The sequence below is a fragment of the Parasteatoda tepidariorum genome, chromosome 10 (assembly GCF_043381705.1).
Source record: "Parasteatoda tepidariorum isolate YZ-2023 chromosome 10, CAS_Ptep_4.0, whole genome shotgun sequence".
Classification (NCBI taxonomy): Eukaryota; Metazoa; Arthropoda; class Arachnida; order Araneae; family Theridiidae; genus Parasteatoda; species Parasteatoda tepidariorum.
This window is the reverse complement of record NC_092213.1, coordinates 65,118,387-65,143,367: the sequence shown is the minus strand read 5'-3', so window position 1 is coordinate 65,143,367 and position 24,981 is coordinate 65,118,387. Positions and strand designations below refer to the sequence as shown.

Here is a 24,981-nt window from a genome sequence, read left to right as displayed (position 1 = left end):
CTCAAAACGTGTATTAATTTTGCATTTGTTTACAGGTATGGCGAGCGGATCAGGTGCTGGGGACCAGGAGGAGTTTGGGGTGACGGTGGACGAACTCCGAGACCTCATGGAGAGCAGAGGTTACGAGGCCGTTCAAAGAATACAAGACGAACACTCGGGTGTCCACAACCTCTGCAGAAAGTTACACACCTCTCCCACAGATGGTATGTCAGAAGTATATTTTATCTTAAAACAAATTCAGAATTAATATATATATATATATTAGGCAANACTTCTTCTGAAAAATAAACTTTTACTTAACTAAATAAATTTATCAACTAAACATTCAAAAGTCAAGGTCTTGATGTTGATTGAAATTAATTAATTTACAATTATTTTGTAATTAGTAATTACGGAATATTTTTTTAAAAAAATATTTGTTAAATATTAAAAATAAAAAATGCTGTACAATGAAAATAAAACAATAATGCAGTGTATTTATTTTTGTATACTATAGTATGCTTCACTGGGGTAAGAAATTAAGAGAATTTTGTCAATTATCTCTAGAACTACTGGACCAATTTTAATGAAATTTGATATGTGCATGCATTAATACAATACAAAGCAAATAACCATACAACAATTGTAATGTTGATTGTGCGTAACACTCCTTGGAGTCAGAAGGTTGCTGGACAATTCAGGCCAATTGCCACAGGAAATGATAAACTGCCTTATTTCATGTAAGAAATCACGCTGTACATCTGTAAAAGGGGACCATAACCCTTATTGACCCATTTTTTTTTGTTTATTCTGCAACCGCTGTTTCATACCTTCCGACTCCAATGAGTGTTACGCCCGATCATTCGTGTGTATTATAATTGTTGATTGGTTATTTACTTCGTATTATATCAAATGTATGTACATATCAAATTTCATTAAAATCAGTCCAGCAGTCCTAGAGATAATCGGTCAAGTCTGCAAATTCTATTAATTTCTGACACTAGTATATATACAAGGCGCATGCAGAAAGTAATTTTCCCTAATTTATATAAAAAAAAAAGAACTCATACTTTCAGGAATATATTTATTGGCAACAAGTACAGCAATGTTTCAGCTATTTTTCAACATAGCAACCACCAGAATTGAGACACTTGTCGTATCTTGGGGTCAACTTTTGTATCCCTCTGTCGCAGAACTCTGCCGCCTGTGAATGGAACCAGCTTGTGACAGACGTCTTCAGCTCTTTGTCATTGCCCAAACGTTCACCGGAGGACAGGAATTTCTTGAGGTGCAAGAAAACTTGAAAATCGCTGGGAGCAATACGAGGGTTGTAGAGTGGATGATCAAACAACTCCCAGCCAAATTCCGTCAAAATAGCTGCTGTGCGTCGTGCCGTATGTGGACAAGCATTGCAATGGAGGAGCGCAACACTTGCAGTAAGCATTCCACGAATCTTGTTTTGAATGGCACGTCACAACTTCCGCAGTGTTTCGCAGTAACGGTGGACGTCTGTCACACGCTGGTTCCATTCACAGGCGCCAGAGTTCTATGACAGAGGGATACAAAAGTTGATCCCATGATACGACAAGTGTCTCAATTCTGGTGGTTGCTATGCTGAAAAATAGCTGAAACATTGCTGTACTTGTTGCCAATAAATATATTCCTGAAAGTGTGAGTTCTTTTTTTTATAAATTTGGGAAACTTACTTTCTGCATGCGCCTCTTATTATACTATAGTATAGTGAATTAGTATGTTTAAGTTGAATACGCATGGCATGCAATATGCGGTTGATAAATCATCCCTTAAACCATTTTAGTTAAAGTATGTGATGATATTTTGAATGTTAAACTGACTTTTCTTGCCAAACTACATAAATTGTCAAATAAATATGAAATAAACATAAATTTTAAAAATACACACTGTAAAATATTAATACACAAATTTCACGAAACTTTTTTCGTGTTCGACGAAATCATTTCCTGGTATATGCTCCAAGTGAACACTTCGTCGAATTGAAGAAATATCTATCGTCACTTTTTCAAGGAAACGAGTATCGTCGATAGTAACTGAAATTTTTTTTTCTCCAATGCTCACAAGTATATATTGACATTCGTCAAGTATCAGAAAATCAGGTTGTTTGGAATCTTTCAGGGGCATCATATTAGGCGGGACGGCTCTTGGCATTTCCAGCAAAATTAAATTCCTAGTGCACTTTAGCATCCAAATAGAGTCTCGGTGCTGCCATCTAGTGTGGCAGAAACTAGACGTCCAAATTAACATGACCAACGGTATCTAACCCATTGTGGTGGTCGTGAAAGTGTGGATATCACCTCTGGAGAACACACTAGGTCTGCTCATCGGCAAGACCGATTATGCAGCTCACTGAAAATAAAAATAAAAAAAAAAATTAGGCGGGACAAGGTTGCACCCACAGTAAGAATTACAGATAGAACATAGAGAAGAAAGTCCAAAAGTTTTTCAGAAAAATACAGTGTACTCCCGATTTTCCAGGTTATCACCGGGACAGATCGCACGGACAATCGAAAATCACGGATAATCCGAAAACTCCTTTTATTAAAGAAAAATCCGCAGTAATGTCACTGTAATCAAATCCACCCATATAATCTAATAAAGTTTCCACAGAGCAGCAGAATGAGAAATTGTATTTCATTCATTTACTACATCTTCTGCATCAGTTACTATCATCACTCTTTGATTTAACAACATAACGATGTCTTCATCGGTCAAATACTGGAAGCCTGGCTCACATGCATCACTTTGAAACCTATCTTCCAAATTTTCTTCATCAAGAATTTCGAAACCTTAGATTTCTTTTGCTAGTTCGAGAATACTGTTATCATATTTTTCCTGAACATCTGAAGAGGATAGTTCATCAAGCGGTATGATCTTTCTTTAAGATCGTGATAACGTAGACGATTTTACCTTTGACCATGCTGCTGATATTCCATATACTGCAATCCAATAACGAATATTGCTTCCAAAAATTTAAAAGTGTTATAACTTCATGAATCAAATATTTTTAATCTTGAAAATGTTTCTCTTTATATTTGTGTGACTCCGGAAAGAGCACGGATAATCCGCAAATCGGATAATCCGTGCCCGGATAATCGAGAATGTACTGTAGTTTGAATACGAAGTTAAATATGCTTGATCATATTCTTTCTTTTCTACTGTTAGAGTACTACACGTGTGTAAAAAATGAATTTTAGAACTAAAAATATCATTATACTTTTTTTAATAAATAAAATTTTTCCAAATTGTATTTTAATTAAAAAAAAGATTTTTTCTGTTAGAATGGAAAATAATTATTTTGACGATTCAGCCAAATGGAACACGTGTTACTAAGCGGATTTTTTTTATTAAGTTATTTTTCAAAATTTATTAAGATTGAGAAAAATAAAGATTTCTTAACAATATTTTTCGAAATGGATGGAGGAAAACGAACATAAAAGCAATACATCTGTGAAGATATTTTGTTGTTTTACGGAAGTTTATTCTTTTTTATCATATACGTCAATAACTTATATTATTTTAATGACTTTGCAATTGATTCTCTTTTTACTTATTGAGCAATTTCATTACACAATATGTGTTATTGTGTATTAAAGTTATACACAAGCAAAATTACTGTACGTAATAACAATATATAACAATAATTGACGGGTACGTAATAACAATAAATAGTTCAATCTAAAAATATAATAGCTGCTTATAAAGTGTTATTTTCCTTACAACGTATAATCATGGAACCTTAATATTAGCCTTATCGATAAAAGCAATTATCTGAAGTGTCATATGCTACCTGGAGCATTCAAATAAGTTGTCAAATAAATTGTTATTCGAATTATAATCCCATAGGCTACCTGGAACATTCAAATGAATTGTCAAATAAATTTTTTTTTGAATTATAATCCCATATTATACCTGGAGCATTCAAATAAGTTGTCAAGTAAATTACTTTTCGAATTATAATCCCATATGCTACCTGGAGCATTCAAAAAAGTTGTTAAATGAATTGTTATTCGAATTATAATCCCATATGCTACCTGGAACATTCAAATGAGTTGTCAAATAAATTGTTTTTCGAATTATAATCCTATATGATACCTGGAGCATTCAAATAAGTTGTCAAATAAATTACTTTTCAAATTATAATCCCATATGCTACCTGGAGCATTCAAATAAGTTGTCAAATAAATTGTTTTTAGAATTATAATCCCATGTGCTACCTGGCGCATTCAAATAAGTTGTCAAATAAATTGCTTTCCTAATTATAATCCTTACCATTGAAGCCGCATTTCTACTACAAAAACCTATATAAATTGTTCCCAAATTCCAAAATTTTTTTTAAATGGTGGGTCCTGAACTTATCGTTCTTCGCCATGGAATATATCGGAAGTGTTACTCATTTTGCGCTGCCTGGTGAGCACCTTGTGAACAAAGTCAATGAGGCGAGCAACATTACCCACGCGACACTGCCACAGATACGCGTTCAGATGGAGCATATCACACACAACAGAGGACAACACACAGAGAGAAACGCCCATGGCCAGAGCGGGATTGGGAACCCTCAGCCACTGGCTTCACAGTCAGGCACGGTAACCGCTCTGCCAACTGGCCGGCAGAAACTAAAATTGAGCTGTAAACAAACAAAAAATATATAAACTTCTCGCGCTGGATTACGTGAATATTTATCGATAGTTAAATGCAAAATGAAAATGAAGTGCGCAAAATGAAACACGGACCACCCTGAATATTTTTTGATTTAATGATGGGATCTTCGCGTTCTGGATTCAATCAGTAAAGTTCGATGGGGTGATCTCAAATATGCTAATTAATTAATGCGAAAGATATTTTAAATTACGATGTCCGGCACAAAAACGTCAACAAATGGGAAGAACGGTACCAATACTTTGATCTGGAGAGCATAAACATACATATAAAATTTGAGATTTTGAAAATTTCTTGAATAGTTCCTAAAAAATAAGATTTTTAAGAATAAAAAATATTTAAAATTTGATTTCTCAGGAAATATGTAACTGATTTCACTTAAATTTCGTATTTTGCCATTTAAAATTACATTCGTTTAAATAATCTAAAAAAAAAAAAAAACTATTTGCCTTACACTCCAAACTTTTTTCGTCCATTAAAAGGATATAATAAAAAGTAATAGTTTGCATGGAATTATCTTTGGATAAACGAGTTTTATAATTGTGTTTCATATCAAAAATTTTTTCAATTCGTTTAAAAGGCTCTCGAGATATGGTAATATACTCAATTAGTAAAATTGACATTAAGGGGTTCAAACTTTGAACCGCTCTCCTGACCAAACTATTGGGATCATTACTTCCAGATTCCGGCAACCCCTATAGTTTGAGGATCAGAAATAAAAAATAAAAAAAAAGGTATGCTTATTATCATAAAGTACGCTTTTGTGTCTGATTTCGTATTTTAAAATATCATCTGCGTTAGTTATTATTACAACCATCGTTGAGCAGCGAACCCAATTTTAAATTTACGACTAAATGCTCAACTTATTAGCCATGCAGTTTTGAACCCAATCCAGATGACAAGGTAACTCCTTGATGAAGTATTGGGAGAAATTTACTTTCATGGAAGACTTTTTGATTAAACTAACCGGCCTTTGTGTTACTGGGAGAGGAAAACCATGAAAACTCCCCACTGTTTGCCTGACGGCAAAAAGGACTCTAACTAATGATCCGTGTACCACTCAGGATATTTCACGTCAGCACCAAGGTTGGCTCGACCTGGGTGCGGAATTTCCATCGACCAGCCATCTCTGGAATTCGAACCCCGCTTACCTCAATGAAAGACGAGCGCATTACCCCTGAGTCACCACACGCACGTTAATGACATAGTCGAAACCTTAAGATTGAGTCCTCGATCGGGAAGATCCAATCATTAGATCAAAAGTTATTTAGGCTGGACCTTTTTCTTATTTCGCGCACTATACAAAATGTTAACTCCGAAATAATTCCCCAAACACAAAATTTTTGACGCAATTTTTGTATCTTATACTTTGTTTATTGCAGTGCATGTCATTTGTCTAGAGAAATAAATAAATAATTCCATTTATTTCGTGAAAATTTGCGTGACTGTTTAATACCTTATTTTTGCCATGAGATATCATATTGATTTGCATTAGTTTTATTTAACTATTTGTAAAATAAAATATGTATTTAGCGCATTTAGCAACGCAGCGATAAAGAATTAAAATGAAAAGATATCTGTGTTCTTTAAAAAAAAAGATATTTCTGTCACTTTTAATCACGTTTATTCAAAGCAGCAACTTTCTTTGTCTTCTTTAAAAAGTGCTTTATAATGTATTTTAGATTGCTTATAGAATTTCGTTGCACACTTCCTATTACTCTCAACCAATTTTAAAGAGAACAATGCAGACTTTTTTTGACATAGTAAATAAAGTTTAAACATGCATTTAATTTCAAATATAGAAAAAAAATTTAAATAAAAAAAAACAATTCTAAATTTTTAAAATTTATTTATAAAGTTGAATAAAATGTAAAATTAATTAAAATAAAAACTATTTGTGAATGAAATTAAAAATTAATTAAAACGGACTGTTTATGAAAATGTAAAAAATAATAATAATTATCATTAAAATATAATTAATATTTCAAAATAATTAAAACTTAAAAAAAAGTAAAAAAAATTTAATTTAAATAAAAAATGTTTTAAAAATTTAAATTAAAAAAATAATTACAGCTAAAATGTTTGAAAAAATTTACCTGGTTTCCTTCCTCAGATCAATTTCAGTTAATTTACTTTTTATATATTTGCAATTACATTTATGTGACATTTTATAATTCTATGAGTTGATATGATTGTATGAATGTGCGTGATATGGAAAGTTATGAATAGTTACTTTCGCATGTTCAAATCTGTAAAAGTGAAAAATGTGATGCAAAAACTAGGGGGTCCTATAATAGCAACTTCCTATGATTTCAAAATCATTTTACATGCAACAAAAACGCTGATGAAAAATGTTTAATGAAAAAAATATTCTGAGAAATTTTCTAAGAAATAGAACTCTTCAAAAATAAATATAAAGCTTCTTCAGACTCGTTTTCTTTTCTACAAGTGTTTAAATTTGTTTCAAAATGATCATGAGAAAAAGTGATTGCAAAAGAAAAGGTTAATTAATTGCTAAATATATATTAGTAAAAGTTAAATGCCTGATTAAAAATATGTGAAAATTTTTTATAACGCTAAGTGTTCAAAACTTGCTGTTACGCCGTAAAGAGTCTCACTAGAAACAGCAAGAAGCAGAATATTTTTTCATGTCGAAAAATTAAAAGGCTATTAGTTCACATATAGACTCATATACTTTGCTCTGTAATAAATTTGTTTCTTTTTTTACCAAATCGATGACTGCATGAAATTATTACGTTTTAACACTTAAAACAAACTCAAAATCTTTTCAAAGAGCAATATTGAAAACATCAATACGATTTTTAGATACGTTTTGTTACATTGTGTATGTTAAAAATTAGCATATTGAATACTTTTTTGATACTTTCTTTTCTTCGAGAAATTTTTAACTTCTTTTTGGCTTCATTAAATGTATAGAATTCATTGAATACTTTAAATTAATAATAAAATATAATATTAATAAAGGATTTTTTTGCATTTTTTAGGCTAATTACTGTTTTACAATTTCGACAATAAAATTTCTATCTATGCTATTTTCATTGAAATTTATAAATTTGAGTTTAAAGAACAAGTAAGTTTTCACTCATTTAAAATACATCTTGAATGTACTTTTGAAAAAAGAATAAAGAATTATTCGATTATAAACAGTTTAAGGACAATTCCATGAAAGTGTCAACTTTTAAGCGAATTTTTTTTTATGAATTGCATACTTTGAATTTAAAAATATTTTCAGAAATAGCCAAAGTCTACTTATTCATGTTTCATTTTTGATAATTTTAAGTTTTTTGAATCTAGCAGTACTCTAAAGTAATCACATGGCTGACAAGTGAATTGTTCTCATTTGTGCTGAAATTGTTTTCTTGAAAAACACTTATAAAATAAAATAAATGCATCTTTCTTTTGCAATATTTTGATAAAATTATGCATATAGTACAAAATTTAAACATTTAAAACATAGTCTTTAAGTCATTTTAAGTTTAATATATAAAATAAAAGTAACTTTTTTTGTGTCATTCCGTCACATGTTTTAGTATATTTTTTAAAATAGCAACTGCGTTTTTGAATGAAAATGTGTATATTTTGGAATATAAAGCAGATGTGGCATAAGAATCAATGAGAAATTGTAAAATTCTATGCATTTGATTATTAACTTCCAATAATTAGCGTGACGGAATGACACATCTTCGGCGATGGAATGACAAAACGAGTCCTTGAGAAGCTTAGTCAAAAACTAGGGAATTATTTTTTTTTCAATTAACCTAATGGCTAAAACAGCTGTTGAAAGACAGATAAAATGTTGAAAAAGACCAAGATCCCCATGATATGATGAAGAAAAAAAACAGAGAAAGAAAGGCAGAGAAGAAAGCTTCCGCGACAAAAGTTGGACTTAAAAAACTCAGAAGTGCAAACGCTGTTGTGCAGAGATTGTGTAAACAAAGAAAAAATCAAATTCTACCAATCTCTTCACATACAAATAATTTAAATTCCCTATACAAATTCCTGCAGAGTCTTGGTAAAGCCATAAAAAAAATTGTACACTCACCATAAAAAAAATTGTACACTCACTTCCAAAATCACCAATAGAGGTAAAAAAATTAATTCAGTCTTTATGTGAGAAGTATTTAACATCGAACTCAAAAGAAACTAAGTGAGAAAAGTAATGTTGATGAGCTGTTTAATTTGGTTAAAAAAATTTTACTGTCAAGATGATGTTAGTTACAAGCCCCCAAGTATGAAGGATTCAGTCATAATACAAACTCTGACAGAGTAACGAAGAGTGCAGATGCAATATATACTTATGGCCTTAAAAGAGGCTTTTCATAAAGAAGCATATATTGATGTAAAGTGTGTCTTATCTCATTTTTGTTCTTATTCTCATTTTTGTTAAGTGTATTTCATTAATACCTCACAGCACATGCACCTATAAATACCATGTAATTGTGATGTTGTTCTAAAAGGCCAAACAAGATGTTGGCTGCTGTAAAACGGCACATAATATGTAAAAGAATTTTATGATTTCATAAAGTCGAAGCAACAAATCGTTGAAGTTTTGTTTTTGTCCAGCTATTCTATTTAAGAGAGGGCAAAAGAGAATGACTTCAGCTAGACACTTGCTACATTAGCATTGCCAGGAACAAGAGACCTGCACTAGATGCTCATGTAGTTGAGAAGCGAATCATCAAAATTGGAATGCTTTCTAATTTTAACCAAAACCAAGTGTATGATTTGAAAAGCCACTGTTTTGAAGAGGAAATGGAAAATATGATTGAGGAGTATGCGGTCGGCTCTTTAATCATTGTCCCATACTGCGAAAAAAAAGAAGGCACATTTATATGCAGCGCAAATTACTTTGATAAACAAAGACGATTTAGATGTTAAAGTATTTAAAGAACATGGGACAAAAATTGATTTATGCATAAATTTCCTGAGAACGAAGATAAGATGTGACATTGGCAAGTTAGATATAAAACCTCTTCAGAGACAAGCTAATTTTCAAATTGTTGAACTTTTTACTAATTCTGTTTATCGGTTACAAGCACATTAATCCTGTTTATCTGTTACATTCTTTTTATAATTTACATATGAATTAAAAAATTTTTAAATGAAAACTTTCTTCCACTAAACTTTTTGTCATTCTATCACGGTCATTCCGTCACAGCGAATAGATGCTAATAACTGCTAGCCAACCTGAGGTTAATTTTCCAAATTCAGATTTTACATTGCTTACACATTATACTAAAAGTAAAAAACAGTTCAGAAAAATAATAGCTGCAAAATTCACAGAAACTACCAGTTATAAGCAGCATGCCAAAAGCTTGGTTGCCAAAATGTCATTCCGTCACACAAATAAAAAGTTCGTAAAATTAAAAATAAAAAAGATAGAAAATCCTTTTTTTTTAGTTTATGAATCGCATTATGCCAATAATAATGATATGCATGAGAAAAAACAATGCTTACTTGAAATTAGATGCATAGAAACTTAAATGAAATGTTATTTTTCAAGTCAAAATGTCATTCCGTCACATATGGAATTGCCCTTAAATTAATAGAATATCTAATGGAATTTTAAATTTAACATTTTTTCTAAATTGAATCTTTCATGCAAAATTGCATAATTCTTAATGCCATAAAGAAAAAATACAACTAATTAGACTGATAAATATATCTAACAAGTATCTCTTATCATTTTTAATATTTCCAGACGATCTTATGTTTAAAAATTTAACACCTCCGTGATAGCATTTACAAAAGTATCTAAATATTATCATAACTTTTTCTTATTGCTTACATTTCTTTCGTCCACTCCAAACGAAGTTTCAGATCATTTGTCATGAACTTCGTGTGCTAAAAATAAAAGACTAGACTAGACTAGACTGGTTAGATCAAATAAAAACTAATTTTTAGATTATTGATTCAAGTTTATAACAGGTACCAAGCATGAAACATTGCTTAAAATAGCTCCTAGACGTTCAAAAAGTAGCTAATGTTTTCATGATCAAACAATCATCTTCGATTGATAAATTAATATTTTTGCTGTTGAGTGTAATGTCTTATAAATATTGCTGATAAAGCCAATGAACTCCCTTCATGATTTAGCATTTTTTTAAGGTAATGCATTCAATTATTTTTTAATCTAATTGCTAAAATCTATCAAAGTATTTGAAATTAAAATTGATTTAAATTTAAAATAATTCAATAATAAATTATAAGGAAAATGATTTTACATTTTTTATTATTTATCACATTTGTTAAAAAAAATCAACAAATCATTCTGATTATTGCGAAATGTGCAGTTTTGTGTATTCAGAACTAAAACCTTTAATTAAATTGTAGTGATTTAGTGAATCAAAAAAGTCCAATGAATAAATGAATATATAAATTGATGTTTTAGTGAACTGGTGAATCAGCTTATTGCATGGTCGAATAAAGAAAAAGAGCAAATATATTTGAAATTGAAAAAAATATAATAATAACTCCACACTATTAGAATTTTCATTCTAAAATTAAGGTAAAATAACTGGCAGCAGTTTGTTAATCTGATTAACCATAAAGTTTACGGTTAAGAATTAAGCCCTTTTGGTTTAAAAACCGTTTACTACAAGTATGGTTCAAAATAGTATAGTTTTGTATTCGTTTTTATTAACCATTTACAACTAGCTTGGTTTCAAAACCCTGTAAAAAATTAAGATTGCATTGGAGCTAGATTTTTCGTTAGTTAATGAGCATTGGAGTTGGGCGGTGTTTGAGATGTGTTTTATCAGACGAACTGTAAAATGCGGTTAAGTTAGTTTATATGATCGGTCATGAGATTGACAGATTAACCCTCTCGGCAATATTAAGTACCTAGTTACAGGAGCTAAGTGATTTCATTATGTGGGCCTAATTGTTGAAATACAATTCTTGTTGTTTAATCGCATTAGGTGGAAGCAGTTAATAAGCGATTTTTCGCACATTTAACAATTTAAAGACCATATTATTTTACTGTTTGTTTGAACATGATAAAATAACAATTAAATAAGTTGTTATTTAACCATTTTTTTCAAGATATTTCTAGCGGTGCAGACTATTTGATACGGTAGTAAGCAACTACCATCTTCACAGAATCTAAATCTCCTCATTGATTCATTAATAATTTTAGCATATTTATTTCCCCTTCTCTAATTGCGCAGCAATTTCAGCAAAATTCTGAACCCCGGTCGGGAAACTTGGAAGTTGTTTCTTAACCACTATACTGCTGGACCACTGAAAGAGAAACGTCAATTGATATTATAAAGCTTACACTTTATGTTATTTTTGTTGTTGTTGTCAGTTTAGAAAACCTTGTGAGGTATTAGTTCTAAATTAAATTAAAATACTTTACAGAAATCATCACAACTGCTTTGAATAATGCTGGTATATTTTATTTCTGACATTACGTTACGTACTACGAAAGCTTTTGCCATAACTTTTTCGGAGATACATTAATATTGCATTCTAAGTATTGTCTTCTTCTAAATATTGTTACTTAAATACTTTTTTTAAATTTTTTTTTTAAATTTGTTTTAAAAATAGAAACTGTTCAAGGATTTGTGAAATAAATGCATGTAAAAAATTAAAAAAAAACAGAAAAAAGTAAAATCAAAACTACTAGAATATGGTAAGATTTACCACGTTTATGGCTCTATGGAGACACTAGTACAATATATGATAAAATTTGGTAAATGTGGTAAAAGTTGGCAGTTTTATCATCATTCCTTAGATCATGGGATAAAAATCATTTATTCAGTTAAATTTACTTTTCAGTTTTGTAATTTTTTCTAAATGTGGTGCAAAAAGAAATATAATTTCGTTAACCATTCGAAACTATATTATTTTGAAAACGAATATGCTCATACGTGCTAATTTTTTACAAAGTACTTAGTACTGCAAAATACTAAATTTAACCATTAAACCATTTCGCTATGAACAGAAAAATTAACAAAATAGTGGTTTAAATATCGTGTTTTTTTTATTTTATTACCAGAATTATGGTCAGAAATGTCATTAAAGTACGTAACCTTGGGTAGCTGTACGGTAATTTTATCAGAATTTTTTCCCCATGAGCCCTTTTGGATTGCACAATAAAAGACATGCTGCAATCAATAGTCATAAATTCTATTAACAATGATAATAAATGAACCAAGACAAAAAAATTCGGGCATATAGTTTGAAAACTACGTGTCTTAATAATTTATTTTCATTCGGGTTTTAGCCGAATTATCTTTAAAGACCCTAATCCTGGAAGCAAGCTTCCGCAGCTGTTTCGAAGGAATCCACGAATTATGGATTCAAAAACATTTTAATAAACTCATAAATTATGCAAATCGCGGTGAAGGTTTTCATAGAGGATTGATTAACCTTTCATCGCTACTTCTGGGAAAAATAGCGGGGGAAAAAAGGATTTCCGCGAAAAGATTAGATTTTGCGATCCGACAGTGACGAATCATGCGGGAAAGTTCTTTTAACGATCACATAACTTGAGAGAAAAGCATTCTTTGGTTACTAAGTATTTTACGCTTAGGTTACTTCGTGCTGACTTTTCTCAAAGTACTTAGTACTGCACTGAGAAAAAGAATGTCATGACCTTCTGTGTACCAGTGTGGATATTATAGAGTGATCACTGAGGAAAAGCTCTGAGTCAAAATTACCAGAACATGGTAAAATTTACAGATATTGCGGTACTATTAGTCAGACCAAAAAGCTCGGCAATTTTTACCTAAACGCTTTGATAATGATTTAGGTAAAATTATCAATAAAATATGATTTTATAATAAGTGATAAAATAAGGTAAATGTGGTAATACTCGATAATTTCACTATGGTACCTTAGAGCTTCGGATAAAACCCATTTATATCAATTTTCAGTTTTTTTAATTTTTTCTTAAATGTAACGTAATAAGAACTATAATTTTAAAAATCAGAATTTCCAGTAAACCTTTACATAATAAACGAAAGAAGTACCAAATTATTGGTTTCAATATCGAATATTTTGATTTTTACAATTACAGTTGAATTGTGCCTTTTTTATTTTTTACTGGAAATGTTATTATCATGCAGTACGGTGATTTGGTGAATTCCTAGTAAACCTTTACCCAATGAACAAAAGAATTACCAAATGATAGGTTTAAATACCTCATATTTTGATTTTTTATTACCAGAATTATGTTTTTATTTTAATTTTTACCAGAACCGTAGTCATTATGCAGTATTCACCTTATTCTCAACCACGTTTCATGTTCTCCACGGTAGGAGGTAGTATTTGTAGAGGTCGTTTCAACTTCCGGTATAAGATTCAGATAGAAGAATTTCTGCTGATGTAAACCAAATTGTGTAAATATGCATCTTAACGATCATGAAATTGCATATCAATTTAGGATAATTTCCCAAAGTACTTCTTTTTATATCTTTATATGATATTTTAAAATATGAGGAACACATTTTTTCACAAAAAAACGCAGCATAAAAATTAAATTAAGAAAAACTTAGTATTCCGAGTGTATACAAACAAAGCCGGAGCGTCAAAAAAAGAAATAGTCTCTGTAATGCTATGACGTCAGAGGAGGATCTCAAGACTTCCGGTAGCGTTTTTTTTTTTTTTTTAGGATAGATGGTGAATAGTGATTTCACAAGATTTTTTTCCTCCATATGAACCAAGCATTTTGTAGTTCTTGAACATTTAATTCAATTACTTTTGACAGCCTAGAGTTATTTCCCGAGTTTTAAATTGTAAACAAATTTATATAATTACTATAAATTTTACTTAAGAAAGTACACCACGTGTATACGGCCTTTCATTGAATGCTAAATTTGATATGATTGGAGAAGTTATGTACACATTATGTCCAAAAGTTAAGCATACTTTTACGCTTCAATCAAGTGTAAAAATATACTTGACTTTTGGAAGCTAGTCTATAAGTGAGCTAAATTTATCTTTTTTCCAAATTTGAATTTCACTAATTTTTTTGATGTTCTTACATGTTTTAATAACTAAAAAACATTGCGTTTGTTGCATGGTTATAAGTAGAGCCCGGATTTTGATGACCTAAAAAATCTGAATTAATGCCACTAAAAAGTGCAAAAAATGCCCTTACAAACTGCAAAAAATGCCCTTAAAAGTGCAAAAAATGCCCTTAAAATGCGAAAATTGCGCTAAAAATGCCTTATGACATGACTTAAATAGAAGTAAAAATATTGAACTAAAACAATGTTTTACTCTTTAAAATTATTATGAGTCGTTTCAAAAAATATAAAGCAATGCAATACTTGTTCTACGTTCATTAAAGTTTGACAAATATGTTTTATATCCAAAAATAACAAAAAAAAGGAAAATATATTGACTCCAAAACATTTTCATTTTGTATAGAAACTTAAATGAATATAACAACTTCCATCTCATAATATTACTAAATATCAGAATTACAGTGGATTATTAAATTTTTTTTTAATATTTTGAAATGTAAACGAGCGTCTCTTGTCTGAAAGCAAATTTTTATACCAGGAAAAGCTTCTTTCAACGTCTACTGATGTTATTGGTGCGTACTTGAAAAGGACGGTCACACTTACTGACAATTCTTCTTCAATTTGAAAAGATGTTGCTTCACCTTTTAATATCCTAAAGATTTTCTTCATTGTTTGGAAGCCAGTGTAATAATGAAAAATTAGAAAAATTAGAAAAAAATTAACAAAAAATTTAAAAAATGCTTTAAAATGAAAAATACGCCCCAAAATTTAAAGAAAATGCCCTATAAATCTCAAAAAATGCTCTAAAGGACAAAAAATGTCCAAAAATGCAAAAAATGCAAATGTCATCAAAATCCGGGCCTTAGTTATAAGTATTGTGCTTACATATATAAGAGGCTTATAAGTATTGTGCTGGATAATTCGAAAACTTGTGGAATACATATCTGGAAATAGTACCAAGGAATACTTTCCTGTAAAAACAATGTATCTTTGGAGAGTGTTATATTGCCCCTAAGTAATTAATGCAACTCACAAGTGTAAAAATTGGTTGAAAAAATTGGGTCTTTTAGAGATTTCTAATTACTGAGGGGGGCTCGACCCCGCTAACGACGTCCATGCCTTCTTGTAAAACCAATGCCTCTGGAGATAATTCATCATATATTGCCCCAAATCCTCAACAGGAATATAACTGATAAATGATTAAAATAAAGATTAGAGGGTAAAAATTGCTGATAACAGTAGGAGTATTTAACCCTTTGAAGCAGACGGGACACCTATGTCCCTTTTACGCATAATATTTTCTTCTTAAACTCGAATTACAAGAATAAATATACTTTGGTATATTTTATTTACAAAAACAGTCAAATACTTACTGAAAAAATCTGTTATATAATCGGAATTATATTTGTACTATAATATATAACCAAAATAAAAAAATAGAAAGAAATTTTTTTTTCATTCACTTTTGAAAATTTATCAACAATTAATTTTGTAAATTAAAAAAAAAATTCAATGATGAAAAATTGTTTTTCTTAGATCTAAGTAACTGGAAATAAGCGCAAATTTGAAAAATTATTGCTTGAGAAGTAAGCCGTGTTTTAAAGCATTTACCTTTAACGCAGAAAAATACACCGTATCTCTTGTTGTATTTCATAACCATAAATTATTAAAATGCAAATTTTGATAAAAATTAATGCAAAATAATGAAAGAAAAGTTTGAAAAACATGGTTAATAAAATATTCTGAGTCAAAGGATTAATTAAACTAATTTTTAACAGAACTTATAATCGTTTTTATTTTTTAATTAGGGTATAAATATAGATTTCCTAAACTAGTTGTTTTAAGAATTATAGAAAAAGAAAAACCTTAATAAAATAAAACATCATTTTAACAATCGAATGAGAATGTCAATAAAATATTATGAAACGCAATTTTAAATGCTGTTCTTGTCGTTAAAAGTGACAAGGTTTTTAACAAGGGTGTAATTAAATTATTTTCGTTAGGTTTTAAGGTTTCACTAAATTTATTTATAATTTAATTAAGAAGAAATTTGGGAATAAATAAATTCTTTTAGCTCTCAAAATTGTTCAAATACTTTTGACGAACCAAAAACCAACTTTGGAGTCATCAATTTAATTCCTCTTCTGACTGAAACTCTAATACTAATATAAATAATTTAAGAAATAGATAACATTTCTCAAAAAGTTTTATTTAAAACAATTTATTTTAACAAGCATTTTTTTTCTTTTCTTTTATAACTAAAACATATTTTCACGACTTAGTACTATTATTAAATGCATTTCTTCTTTTAATATGGTAAATAACAACATGAAGAACGGGATATAGTAAAGACACATAATATTATTATTTTTTTTATTCAAGGCAAAGGATTTCCTGAATTTTAAAGATAAGAATTCCAAGCTATTAATTCTGAACTTTTTGTCATACGCAAATGTTATGTATAACTAATAAAAATCCATTTTATAGTGCTTAAAGAAACAATAAATCGATTTTATTACAGTGCTTTAAATTTGGCCTCGTTAAGCTCTATTGTCAAACAACCAATCCGAGAGTTACATGAGCACATTTACGAGAATAATAACATTTGTGTCTTTTTATCGCAGTAAAGAAACAGTTTCATGTTTAGGAGTTTATGTAAAAGCATTTTTATTGCTACTGTAACTCAATTTTCAGTGCCATAGTAAATAGACTCAACAGAAATCGGAAAATAGTTTTAGAAATGCTTCATATTTTTAAAAAAATTCAATGGTTATGAAAAAATAGAGATTATTTTGATTCGTGATTTAATTAAAATATTAGGAAAGCACTTATGTGTAAAATAGATACTTAAGCTGCAGTGATAAATAGAGTATTAGCGTTAAATACTAGCAGTACAGACACAAGTACTATAGTAGAACCCTGTTTTTCTGACACCCGATTATCCGATACCCTTTTAGGTGTACGTTAAGAACATCTCAACACACGTTTTGTAACTATTCTTTTTGATGTTATCCAATTACTGGGTTTAGTTTTTAAACTTTGTGACACTGAACCTTCTATCCAATTAAATTCAAATCAATTCAATTCAGTTCTGTCCAATTATGTGATGATGATTCCGAGATTTGGCAGCAGACCGATTAAATAGGAAAGATTAAACAGAAAAGATAGATTAAATAGGAAAAATATTGATCACTTATTTTTTTCTCATGATATTGAACTGCTATTTATGATATAAAATTGAAACACAAATATGGGTTTTATTAAACTTTATTATAGTAGCTAATTGTTTTGAGTAATTTTACTCGTAGATTATTGCTTAACACCATTGCTATTTATCACTGCATCTCCAAAAAAATTGATTTTTGAAGATATACAAATTATCCGGTGATTGATTTGTACTTCTTGATAAAACTCTGGTCCTGTTGGTGTTAAATAATAGGAGCTTAACTATTATTTAAACTATTTAAATTGAGACGTTAGAATTAAACGATCAAACTCATGCAAAATTACACTGTTTGGATTTTCATTCTGGAATTACGGTAAAATAACCGGCAGCAGGCTGTCTATAAAATTAACCGTAAAATTTACGGTTAATAACATTTCTTTACATTTACGGGTTTAAAACCATTTACAACTGGTATGGTAAAAAATACCGTGAATATAAAACAACAATACAATTTAGTATCCAGTTACAACTAGCATTGTTTCACAACCGTAAAAATGAGATTTAAAAGGTCATTGAAGCTAGGTCAAGTTAAGTTCTCCGTTAGGTAATGGACATTGGATTTAAGTTGTGGTTGAATTGTGTTTTATGGACTTTATAATGAGGTTTTAATAGAGCCATTTTCCATGAAAGATAGGAAATATTAGACTTTTTTTTGTGTAAAGTAGTTCTGAGTTTCGTATTCCAATAGTTCAGGGTCAACAACTGAGGAGTGCAATACACTGGAAATTCTTCTTGCAAGGGAACGGAGGAATTATTGTGGTGTCAAGGCTAGTATTCGAACCCCAGTTCCGATGGTCATGTGATTGACAGATCACCTTTCTCTGCTAAAGTATGTACACAGCTGCTTAATAAGGTGTTTACCACATCTTATTTCTATAGAACAATAAGTCATCTGCTGTTGTATAAGGCATCCAAAAAAAAAAGCTTGTAATCCTTATCACACGGTTTAGCGTCCAGCTTTTGAAGATAGTGCGCTATATTCGATTCCCAGTTCCGATGGTCATGAGATTGACAGATCGCCTTTCTCTGCTAAAGTATGTACACAGCTGCTTCATAAGGTGTTTACCACATCTTATTTCTGTCGAACAATAAGTCATCTGATGTTGTATAACGCATCCAAAAAAAAAAAAAAACTTGTAATCCTTATCACACGGTTTAGCGTCCAGCTTTTGAAGATCGTGCGCTACATTCTCATTGGCTGTGAGTTCAGTAGGTGAGAATAAAATTCTGCCTATTTTACCATATTGAGGGAAAACAGTCAGTAAACGATTTTTCTTACAGTCAACAGTTAGAATTTTATCTTTTTAATGGTTAGTTGGCTGTTTTGATTGTTATTTAACCGTCAATTGCTATTAAACCATTTTTTAGAGAAATTTCTAACAATGAATTATAAGCATTAATAAAGAATGCTTTAATATACACAAACACGCAATGAAAAAAAGTATCTCCAATACTAACAGATTATGGTGAAATTCAACATATTTCTGACTCTATGGGAACACCAAAGAGCTCGCTAAGTTCAAGAAAGTCCTTTGCAAAACAAGCCTATCCTCGATAACTCCTTTGTCAATGATTTTGTTAAAATGAACAATAAAATATGGTTTAAAAACATGCGATAAAGTTTTGTAAATGCAGTAAATTTTGATGATTTTATGATGAAACTTTTAAACATGGCATGAAAACCATTTATTCGGTTAAATTTATTTTTTGGTACTAATTATTTTATTGAATTTGAGGTAATAGAAACTATAATTTTGAAAACTGGAAGTTCCGATAAACCACCACCGTATAAACGGAAAAATTACTAAATAAAGGGTTTAAATACCAAAATATTGAACTTTTCATAACCAAAAATGCTTCTTTTTTTAATTTTTTTTTAAAACTAGAAACATCATTACCATACAGTACTGTAATTTCAAAAGGATTTGTTTCTCCGTGCAGATGCGAGTTAAGTAAAACTTATTAATTATATAAAAAAATAATGATAGTTTTTTAGAAACAAATAAATAACTTTCTAAAGATTGAAAATAATAAAAAAAGAAGATAGAATACGACTTTTCTTGCAATAAAATTAATTTCCAGAGAAAAGGTTACTAATAACCCACCAGTAAACTATCAAACAAAGGTACTACAGTCTCTGGCTAAATTATTGGGCGCACTATAAGAGTCTATGTAAAATTTTAATTATCAGGTCATACTATACAGCTTTATTGTATTTATGCGACTGAAAGCTTGTTTCACTTGTTTACGTAAGTGTATCATTTGGTTAAATTAGACAATATATAATATAAACTCGACGATTAAATAAATTAAACCATATTTTGTATAAATATAGAATATTTATAATATCAGGTATTATATTAGTATACTATAATAATTAGACCAAATTATTGGACGCACTATAATTACACGTTTTGCGCGAGTTTATATGCAATACTATATATTTAAACATACATTTTTATAACTTCTTATTTGTATTTATTTTTAACGCATTGATTTACAATGTTAGCCAATTGATACGTTGACGTAAACAACTGTAAACCGGTTTCAGTCGCATAAAAATAATAAAGCTGCATAGCATAACCTGATAAATTAGATTTTACATAGAATATTATAGTGCGTCTAGTAATTTGGGCAGATACTGTAAGTAATTCAATCAGTTTAATTTTTCAGACATTGGTTACGCTTTTTTTTATTTTATATTATTCAGTGTGGATTTCGGATAATATGAATGATATTATTCTTACTAACAAGGGGTTGTCTGTATTTATTTTTGGTTCATGTCCAGAAGGGTGTGACCATTTAACAAAGTTAATCCAGCTCCTCTTTTAACAATGAAACCGAACGATTATTCTTCGCTTCGTTGGGCGTTAACCTTGCATTTAGGAAACAAAATATAAAGGTTAAAGCCAAACTGTTATATTTTATTCTTATTTAGGCAGAGTGATTAACGAGTTTATGTGCTATTGCTACTTTGTTTATGAGGCTATATGACTATATTTTTAGGAAAATAATACGGCTTCAAATAATGACTGAGACGTGAGTGAAGGTATGAGAATACACTAATGAAATACCTTTCAAATAAATAAAAATTAGTAAATACCCACGAGGTTTCATAAAAATAGAATGTGCTTTGGAAGTTTACTAAATGTATGGCATAGTTACATGTTAATGGGGAAGCATGTAAAATTTATTTAATCTTTAACTAATTTTTAATCTTAAGCTCTCTAAGCATTTTATCATAAGTTACAAATTTTAAAGTTTATTTAAAGTACAGTGTGACAACAAAAACGGATCAACCTGAATAATTTTTGATCTAATGAGCGGAATGAATGCATTAAAAAAAACTTTAATTGTTTTGTTGAAAAAATGGATCAACCTGAATAATTTTTGATCTAATGAACGGAATGAATGTATAAAAAAAAACTTTAATTGTTTAGTTAAAAAAACGGATCAACCAGAATAATTTTTGATCTAATAAACGGAATGAATGCATCAAAAAAAAACTTAAATTGTTTAGTTAAAAAAAACAGATCAACCTGAATAATTTTTGATCTAATGAGCTGAATGAATGCATCAAAAAAAAAACTTTAATTCTTTAGTTAAAAATTTTAATTTAAAACTTATTTCCTGCGTGAATTTTAGACGTTCTGAATATTTATTCTGACAATAAAAAAGACAGTACGATAATATTTTGTAATGAATTGGATAAGATTTATCTTTTTAATGCTACCTCGTTTATGTTATTAGCCCTAATGACATCAATAAAATGACAAATGCTGTAAATCTAAATCGAATAACATTTACCATTCTAAATCTAGAATCTTAATCAATCTATCGTTGAAGTGTTATTTTCTACAAGACACACTTATTAGTAAGAGTGAGTCAAAACAAAATGGACCACTCTGATTAACTTTTGATCTAATGATCGGATATTTACGTTACATGACTCGATCTTAATGGTTCGAGAGGGTAACCTCAGATATGCTAATTACTTAGTGCAGACGATATTTTAAGTTACGAAATCAGACACAAAAACGTACTTTCTCTAAATAAACGTACTTTTTTTTCCTCCAACAGATTCAGATTTCCGACCCCCAAGATAAAGATAGATGTAATCTTGAAAATATGTTCGTAGTAGTTTGGTCTAAGTTTTGACCTATTAATGATAATTTTACTTTTTGCGTATTTTGCCATAGTTCAAGATCTTTATAATCGAATTGAAATTTTTTTCACAAAATTATGAAATTTGTTTGTCCAAAAATGATTATGCGGAAAAAAATTTTTTTTCTGAAATATTTATTATTTTTTATTGCTTTATATAATAATAGTCGAAAAAATTTCGAATTGCAAGGTTTAATTTTTTTTTTTACATAAATTCAATGCGTGTAAATTCACATGGCGAAATACAAAATTTGAGGGAATCGATCGAACAGCTCCTGAGAAATCGAGTTTTAAAAGAGTCGTATAGTTAATAATCGTATATTTAAATTTTGCGAAATACGCAAAATGAATAATTAACATTGAAGGGTCCAAACTTTGGATCACTCTCCTGACGAAACTAAGGAGACCATACTTTACCCCTTATATTTTAGGGATCAGAAATCCGAATCCGTAAAAGAAAAGTTATGTTTATTCAGAGAAAGTACGTTTTTGTGTCTGGTGTCATAACTTAAAATATCATCGAAATTAATTAATTAACATATTTGAGGTCTCGATCGAGTCTTTGAACGTAAAGATGCCATCACTAAATCAAAAGTTAATCAGGGATGTCCATTTTTTCTTGGCTCACTCTTAGTTATAAGTGTGTTTTGTAAACGATAATACTAACGAAAAGATAACATTGACATTGTGGTTTAAGGAAGCAAAAATATAGTTTAATAATAATATAAATTAGTTAAAGTTGTTATATTTAATTCTTATTTAGGTAGAGTGATTAACGAAGGTATGTGTTATTGTTCTTTTTTTTGGCTTACTGTTCAACAAAGTTGACCATGTGAGAGAAATTAACCTTATAGTTTAAGGAAGCAAAGTATATTAGTTAAAACTGTTATATTTAATTTGTATTTAGGTAGAGTTATTAACGAGTGTATGTGTCATTGCTACTTTATACACTCTATAACAAAAAAATCGAGGCACCATGAAGGAGTTGTCCGATTGAAACGAAAATTAATGGATAGGAAGACAATGTACAGAATAGTAAATGATTAAAATTTCAGAACAATTGAATAATTTATTGCAGAGTTACAGTAACAAGTTCAATTAGGTGTTGACCCGCCTCTAGCCTGGATACAAGCTGCTACACGGCGTGGCATAGACCGATAAAGCTCCCGGATGGTCTCTTGCGGTATTTCCTGCCAAATTCGATCCAATTGTCGAACAAGGTCATCAACATTCCGTGCCAGATGCAATCGCCTTCCCATTATATCCCAGACATGCTCGATGTTAGAGAGATCTGGTGATCTGGCAGGCCAAGGAAGAGTTTGACAAGCTTGCAGACAGTTCATAGCAACACGTGCCGTATGTGATCTGGCATTGTCCTGCAGAAAAACCAGCCCATGGAGCTGCAAAAGGAACGGTAGCAAAACAGGTCTTTGGATGTCGTCGATGTACCGCTGTGCAGTAAGTGTACCTCTCATGACGACCAAAGGGGTCCGGCTGTCAAAGGAAATGGCACCCCAGACCATAATGCCTAGTTGAGGGCCGGTGTGGCGTGCAATAGTGAAGGCACAGGATCCCTCCTCTGCTCTCTACGTCTCCAAACACGCTTGACACAATGATCGTCAGGACACAGTTGGAAGCGGGATTCGTCGCTAAAGACTATAAGTCCCCAGTTGGCCATATCTGTTTAAAACATTCGTGCATACGAAATTTCAAAGCAATCGGATGATTGCTTCTTGGTGCTTCGATTTTTTTTTGTTATGGAGTGTATATAAGACTGTCCATTTTTAAGAAAATAATACAGCTTCAAGAAAGACTGAATCGAGAGGGAAGACAATAGAATATACTAATGCGATGCTTGACAAATAAACTACAAATAGTAAATTACGCGTGACATTATAAAAATATCACGTTCTTATATGCTAACTAAACAATGAGCATATTTTAACCATATAGAATTACATAGACTACAATTAACATTAAAATGGTGTTTTTAAAACGTTACACATCCCAAGTAGTTACTAACCCTGTAATTTAATAGGAGCTAAATGAAGCTGTTCTTTTTATCATACATTCTAGCGAACAAACTTGTGTAAGGTTATCTTTCGATTTTGAGTGGAAAAATATGTAAATTTGAAATTTTGATTTCACTTTTGCAATGTTATTTCTGTTATTGTAATAACTTACTACATATTTTTAAAAAATTTTCTTTTCTTCCTTTAAAAATGATTGGCCTCTTTAATTGTATTTCTAATAATTAATTTTAATACGATACTACTAATAATGTGTTGGGATATCTGAGGACAAAGATAAGCCACGTTTTATAATGTATCAACACCACGACAAAAAAATGTCTTGATATTTTGTGCTGGTGTGTAGTGGAAATTTAAAAAATTATCAAAATTTTTTATGGTGGTAAAAATGAACATTTGACGCAAGTCGCTTTTAGAAAATGCTTCAAAAATACACTATATTTCCTATTATATAGCCTATAAATGTAAATACCCTATAATTCTGGTAGAATTACCGTACTATATGGCTATGAAATTTCTGAAAAAAAGGAAACAACTATAATTCTGGTATTAAAAACCAAAATATTAGGTATTTAAATCATTCATTTGGTAAGTTTTCCGTTCATATGGTAACGTATACAGGAAATTAGGGATTATGAAATTCTAGCTCTTAATACTTCACATTTAGTAAAAAAATACGAAACTAAAAAGTAAATGTAACCGAATGAATGATTTTAATGCCACGCTCTAAAGTATCATGATAAATTACCAGATTTTATCACATATTAGAAAACAATATTTTAGTTTCAATTTTGCTAAAATCATGACGAAGAGCTTCGGCAAAAATTACCGAGATTTTTGGTGTTCCCATAGAGCTAGAAACGCTGTAAATTATGCCATATTTTGGTAGTTT

At 30.1% G+C, this 24,981-nt stretch overlaps 1 protein-coding gene across 1 annotated transcript in view; it reads left to right on the top strand.

Moving 5' to 3' along the window:
* Positions 1-24,981, top strand: part of LOC107438083 (plasma membrane calcium-transporting ATPase 2) — a 156,825-nt gene that overhangs the window by 68,516 nt on the left and 63,328 nt on the right. Inside the window, 1 exon segment of the mRNA XM_043049232.2 lies at positions 36-203. Within this exon segment, the coding sequence (XP_042905166.1) occupies positions 36-203 (168 nt within the window).